The sequence below is a fragment of the Diplotaxodon limnothrissa genome, linkage group LG18 (assembly GCF_057381915.1).
Source record: "Diplotaxodon limnothrissa isolate DT_005_m linkage group LG18, D_limnothrissa_male_GT1.1, whole genome shotgun sequence".
NCBI classification, from domain to species: Eukaryota; Metazoa; Chordata; class Actinopteri; order Cichliformes; family Cichlidae; genus Diplotaxodon; species Diplotaxodon limnothrissa.
The window spans coordinates 32,089,348-32,095,609 of record NC_140613.1 but is presented as its reverse complement, the minus strand read 5'-3'; the positions used below and the strand labels follow the sequence as shown (position 1 = coordinate 32,095,609).

At 40.7% G+C, this 6,262-nt stretch overlaps 2 protein-coding genes across 2 annotated transcripts; one reads left to right on the top strand and one right to left on the bottom strand.

The window, feature by feature from the left end:
- Nucleotides 1-751: 751 nt before the first annotated feature.
- Nucleotides 752-3,747, bottom strand: ndufs6 (NADH:ubiquinone oxidoreductase subunit S6). The gene is made up of 4 exons (XM_085378187.1): nucleotides 3,598-3,747; nucleotides 3,238-3,291; nucleotides 2,434-2,556; nucleotides 752-948 (listed from the first exon to the last, which is right to left on the bottom strand). The coding sequence occupies exons 1-4, from the start codon at nucleotides 3,739-3,741 to the stop codon at nucleotides 880-882; spliced, it is 390 nt and encodes a 129-aa protein (XP_085234313.1). The 5' UTR covers nucleotides 3,742-3,747; the 3' UTR covers nucleotides 752-879.
- Nucleotides 3,748-4,049: 302 nt separating this feature from the next.
- Nucleotides 4,050-5,681, top strand: mrpl36 (mitochondrial ribosomal protein L36). The gene is made up of 2 exons (XM_085378762.1): nucleotides 4,050-4,150; nucleotides 5,215-5,681. Exon 2 carries the CDS (start codon nucleotides 5,225-5,227, stop codon nucleotides 5,603-5,605), a length of 381 nt encoding a protein of 126 aa, XP_085234888.1. The 5' UTR covers nucleotides 4,050-4,150; nucleotides 5,215-5,224; the 3' UTR covers nucleotides 5,606-5,681.
- The last annotated feature ends 581 nt before the right edge of the window (nucleotides 5,682-6,262 follow it).

Below are 6,262 nucleotides of genomic sequence, written 5' to 3'. Positions count from 1 at the left end.
TATATCAGCCTGAGAACTCTTCCCAACCTGAGCTCCGTGGTGTGGAAAATGCAGTTCCACTGCCTGCATCACTGGGGACAGAACAGGGTAGTGCTGTCTGGAGCCCGAGCCAAGCGCAGGCCAATTTGGCATGCAGAGGTCTATGGAGAATAAGCCTGATGAAATATATATATGATCTTCTTCAAACATGTATTGTTCCGCGCTGCTGTGTCCTATCAGACTGCCCCTCCACCCCCACCCAACAGTATCCTGGCAGAGCAAGACCTTCCAGCTTGGATCGTCGGGAGCCGACGGAGGAATGTTAAGGTCCTTTCAGCGCTCTTCATTGTAAACAACTGACAAAAGTCCTCTATCTATCATCTCTTTCATGTACTAAAGAAATAATCATAACTTTAAAGCAGATAACACTTTGGTGCACTACTTGTATTTTCATTGATTTTAATTACAAGTTTGCATCACCTTTCAATGCATTATATTAGAAAAAAATGAACTTTGCTGTGTCCAAAGAAGAAAATGTAAAACTTGTCTTATTTCCTGAAAGAAAGCCCTTCAGCCTGTCTCCAGCCTCAGAATAAACACATATGCAGGACTCTGCTGACCTCTGGCTGTCACAGGGTGGAACTGCACCCTATTAACCAAACGTACAGCAGCATCGGGGAATCTACAGTAAGAGCAGCAACTTATTCAGAGCTTCGCCTTCAAATCTACAAGAGCAATAATTAGAAACTGCCTGTACACATTTGACTGTCTACAAAACTTTGTGTAGTGCAGTCTTTGTCTTTATTCCAGGATGCTTAATTACAAAGAATGAACTCTCAGACAAGATATAATTTATTGAGCAATATGGCGATTTACACAGAGAAGCAAAGAGGAAATGTTTCAGTGATGATGCTTCTGCTTGAACTGCAGTCCACAGTAGCCGCACGTTCCCACTTTTGTGTCTTTATCCTGAAGACAAAAAACAAGAGCGTTTACAGTTTGGGAACATTACATCAAATAATCTTAGATTAAAACAACACTAAATAAAATTTTACAGATTATATGTGCAGAGTCAGGCTATAATCTCTCCTACTGTTCTACTCCAACCTACTGTTTGCCTAATGAAATCATAGAATTCGCTGAGTTTATCCATTTTAACAATGATGCCACACTGTTGGTAAAAGGTGGGGACATTATAAATCATTTGTATATTCTGCAAAGCAAAAAAAAAAAAAAAAAAAAAAAAAAAAAAAAAAAAAAAAAAAAAAGGATCTTCATATTTTTCAAACCCTATTTAATATTTAACACACTACTGTACACATTCGGGAAGTGAAGAGAGCAGCTGTTCTAGTTTTGAAATCCTTGCTTGAAACAAGATTTCAGCTAAAGAGCCCTACTTTGTTTTTTTTTTTCGTTCAATCCATGCAGCATGTTAGTGGGGTTAGGTTAACTGGTGATTTTAAATTGGCCATAGGTGTGTGTGTGAGCACTAATGGTTGTCAGCCTCTTTGTGTGACCCCTGCAACAGACTGGTAACCTGTTCAGGGCGTACCCGCCGCTCTACTTGTAGCAGCTGGGATAGGATTCAGCCCCCCCAACCAGGAAATGGGTAAGTGGAAGAAAGACTCAGAAAGCCATGCTGCTAGAATACATGTACACTTTGTCCTGCTTACAAGTCTGGATAGCATCAGTAGCTTATTTTTGTTTCCAGAGACGGAGCCATCTTTACTATTAGTTTATGGCCTCGTCCTGTGCCTACAGAAATGGCCAATCAGGTAAAAGCCATTGTGAGATAATGGTTTCTGGTTCTTACGCAACTTTCAAGTCTTTTGTTTGGCCTGTTTCAACTTTGTTCCAAAAAAAAAGAAAGAAAGAAAGAAAGAAAGAAAGAAAGAAAGAAAGAAAGAAAGAAAGAAAGAAAGAACATGAAAAATGAAATTGATCAATTTTATTTTCAGATAAAATCATATTTTTCCCAGGTTTGTATACCATCATGAATCAAATATTAAACCAAATATTAAACTGAATTTCATTTACATTTTATACAGCGTCCCAACATTTTGGGAAACGGGGTTTGACAGTCTTTTGGAGTCATCACTCAACCTCAGTGCTAAATAAACTTCATCGTTCCATCTGTCTATTTTCTTTTTCTTATCTAGTTCATGGTTTTGGTTGGCCTGGAGGCTGTCTTAGCTGTCCGAGGGTGAGAGGCGGCACAGAGGCATCAGGCAAACTCTACACAGAAAGGAGGATTCAGAGCTAGGAGCTTCTTGCTGTGAGGCGATGGTGCTAACCATCATGCTGCCAGCTTCATCAGTGCAACAGCACCTTTGTGTTTTCTGAGATCCCTCACTGCACAAAGCTGCTAGGTTTAGGAGATTCATGCCTATCCCAGCAATATGAATACCAAGCACTTGAAATAGTTTTATCTTAATGGTGTCTGCAGGGTCTTACCAAGTTGATGTAGACTTTGGGGTGTCCCAGCGCTCCTCCGCCCCCATCGCAAGATACCACTCTGACTTCGATGTCAGACACTGGCTCCTCTGCCACCAGGTTGATGGCAAAGTTCTTATTCACCTTTAAACAACAATACAAAGCAATTGTGTAAGTACTTTCCAAAACTCGGCGAGGAAGTCGCTAGGTGTGGTATGGGGACTCTGCACTGATGTGCATGTTTTCGTTGTTTTTTTTTAAAGTATTTTCCAAGTGCTACTTAAAACAGCTTTTCCAAACATCGTAGTTTTAGTTTGGATGCTTACATTAATTTACTTTGCACACAGAAACAATTATTTCGCAAAAAACAAAAACTGGCATTGACCTCTGTCTTCAGTGGGATTCAAATCAGGGCTTTGTGCAGGCCAGTCAATAACGTTCACTTTGGTATTTTGGGGGCAGTTCTTCACCAGGAGCAACATATGTTCTGACTCGTTGTCATGTTTGAAGACAAAGCGATGACCCACATCTGACCTAAGGACGTGCTTCCAGTAAGCATTAATCTTTCTCCAGGTTGTCTTTAGCATACTTCAGTCTGGTTTAAAGTTGTATCTTCTGAAAAACTGAAGTTTTTCTTGGTCTGCAACCTCACAGTCTATTCAGGATTCCAGTGCTTGTCTTCTTTGAGACTACAATTCTCAATTCTTGATTTGTTATTCACACAGTTTTGGCCTTGGATCTGAAAGACCTAGGCCCTAAACCCAGTTAGCAGGGGTTACACTAAGCTTAGCCAAATGAATAAATTGTTAAGTGCTTATTTCTTACCTCTTTCTGTTTGCCAACAAATCTGGCTTTCCTGTAATCATGCTCATCATACACCTAGGAGAAAAACACAAGTTACACGCAGCAGTTTACAGGCATCCTGTTATTTTGTTTATCTGTGATTTAACATTGTGGTCCTAATATGAGAACTGTTTTAAGAGCGGAACTAAATGAAACTTTTAGATTTATTGCATTATATTGCATATTGTGTATGCAATATAATCAGTGACCAGCATTCAAACATCAAACATCTTATAAGCAGAGTAATTTGGAGCTGCAGGCGTCAGTAACACTATGCTAAGGTTAGCTAACGTTGCTCCATGGGGTAAAATAACAGTAACAGAGAGGTAGTTTTCAGCTCACCTGTCCGGTGTGAGTGATGGGCTCGCCGGTAGTGGAAACATCTACACTATAACGGTGAGCAGGTACTGCAGAAAGCTTCAAAGGCGAAACGAGCAGCTTAACATTTTTACTGAAGGACAGAACTCTGCCCACTGTGGCCGCCATGTTTACAACAATCTGCTTTCCCAGACTGCCTCGCAAAGGACGCTAATACCGAGGTTAATTTCGCCCCGAGTCTGGCTTTTCAGGCTCAAACAAACTTTACCGGCGGCAAGCCTCAGCAAGGTGCCTTTCTTTATTTTGACATATATTATAAAATGTAAAATAGTTCAAATTTAAAAAAGACGGAATCCGAGACTGTTAGTATGGAGAAAGGGAAGTGTTCTCCCACAAAACTAGCGAGAGGAAACTGCCTGAAAGGCAAAAATAAGGGCCTCACTATCCTCCTATACACCGGAAGCTGTTGTATGTACTTGAAGCAAGAAAGCAGTGTGGTTCTTGTTGTGGCGATTAACACGTACTTACAGGGGCATAAATGAATTCATGAATTCAACTTTCTAGTGATTTCTGAAAGGTTTGTTTGTGTTGTTTGACTTTGTAATGTTTTCTGCGCAAGCATTCACACAGTGTGAATGCTTATTCGGTCTAGTGCTAGCAGGTCAGCTCTGACATGCTCGTCTCCTTGGCCGTTACATAGTTCTGCTGTGTGGACACCGGGTGGTAATTTTTACATGTACAGAGTTTTTTTGTACAAGGAAGGTAGTAGCCTATAAATATATCATTTTTTAAAGGCCCATGGAAGATTTTATTAAATTGGTGTGTAGCTGGTTAATGTGTTACGTACTAGGCCTCATGAGTAGTGCTTATTCTGCAATATGTTGCTGACTGTATTTTAAAAAACATGTTAATATGATTACCTTTGTTAGCCCAGGCTAGTTTGTTCATCTCAAATAGTATTAGAACGTTATTTAAGGCGGTGTATTGTGCTTTTTGTTATTTCCTCTCATTTGTGTCATGTTGCAATGGGTGATGCTTGTGTTATAAAGGCCGAGGTTTCAAGTAAAGAAGTCGGCATATGTGCAAGAATTTACTCTGACCAAAAAACTCAAATTTGATACTTTTTTTTTCTACTCTAAACATTGTATGATGTCAGTTAGGACAGGTATTCCAAATGTGGTCATGTCAGGCACGCAGCTCCACCTCATGTTTAAACTTTAGGTTTGTGAGGGGCAGCCAATTAGATGAGTGCGGGCTCAAAGGGAGGGGCGAGGGAGCCAAAACAGGATGTTTTAGACAGATGAGAAACTAAGGACCCCAGGATAGGTCCGTATGAATGAATGAATGTTTTGTGATTTTGTGTGACCGTTTGATTCCCAATGAAATGTCACCTTCCCAGACTAAGATGACCTCTCTGGATGCCCTGTTTCACCTGACCAAAAGATTTTGTTGCACTTATTTTAAACAGATGGTGAATCCACCCAATTAAGAACGTGGAGTTTCAGTAACTGTCACATTTTCAATAGTTTTTGCTTGAGGAATGGCTAATACTTGCCTAGTGAAAAAATTAAGTAATCTTTTCAGCTCTGCATCACAACGTAAGGAACTAAAAAATATCCTTTTTTGGAATTCTCTTTGCAGCTTTTCCGCCATGGCCCCCCTTCTGCTAAAGCATCTGGCTACCTCCTTAGCTAGGCAAGTGGCCCAGATGAGCCACTGGCGTCTGACCTTGTCCTCACCGGCAGCCTTTGTTCACAGATCTCTCTTTATGCTCACCGGCGGTTCTCGTGCATTTCTCCCATCATCGGCCAGCATCAGCTCCATCCAGCGCCCTTCTTCTGGCTTCCCGGCTCGTCGTGAAACCTCTCTGTTGGGACAGTGTTGGCATGTTCCCTGCGTTCAGCCCTCTGCAGGAATGAAAACCAAAACTGCCCTGAAGAGGCGCTGCAAGGACTGCTTCTTTGTTATAAGGAGGGGACGTTTGTTTGTGTTCTGCAAGACAAATCCAAGACACAAGCAGAGGCAGGGCTGAAGTGTTGTACGAGCGTGGGGGTGACTGCACCCAAGGCGTGGATATTTACGAAAACTGTGCTGAAGTAATAAATTGTTTGGGTGAAAAATACGTTGAAGTCTTCTCACCTCTCTACAGTTCCTCTCCTAACAACAAAAAAGACAAATTTTTTACGCATACTGAGCAAAACTCGTGAGCCGCCCTGTGTTTCTGCATGTTTTGATTCTAAAGCCAGGTGGGTTTTTTGGGGGGGTTGTTTTTTTTTGTTTGGGTTTTTTTTTGTCATTTACAAAGAAAATGTGATCTTGAGCGATCGTTATCAGACTTTCTGAAGGTCTTTCAAAAGTTTTTCTTTAGACAGTGGCCTTGTTTTTCACTTATTTTCAGTCCAGTTCTTGTACCTGACCATTTTCAGGTGAATTATTATTTTATTTGTTTAAACACTTAACACCGACCTATCAATCATTCAACCATTAAAAATGCACAAGTGTTGCTTCTATAGCAGACAACTTAGCAAATAAACTGTAAACTGTGTCTTTAGGCACTTTGTTACTAGCAGCCTGTCTCAAAAGACATAATTACTTCTCACTTCTTTAGGGTAAGTGACTCAACTAAAGAAATGAGAAGTAATTATGTCTCAACTTGACTCAACTCATCTTGAGTCTATTAAAAAATGCC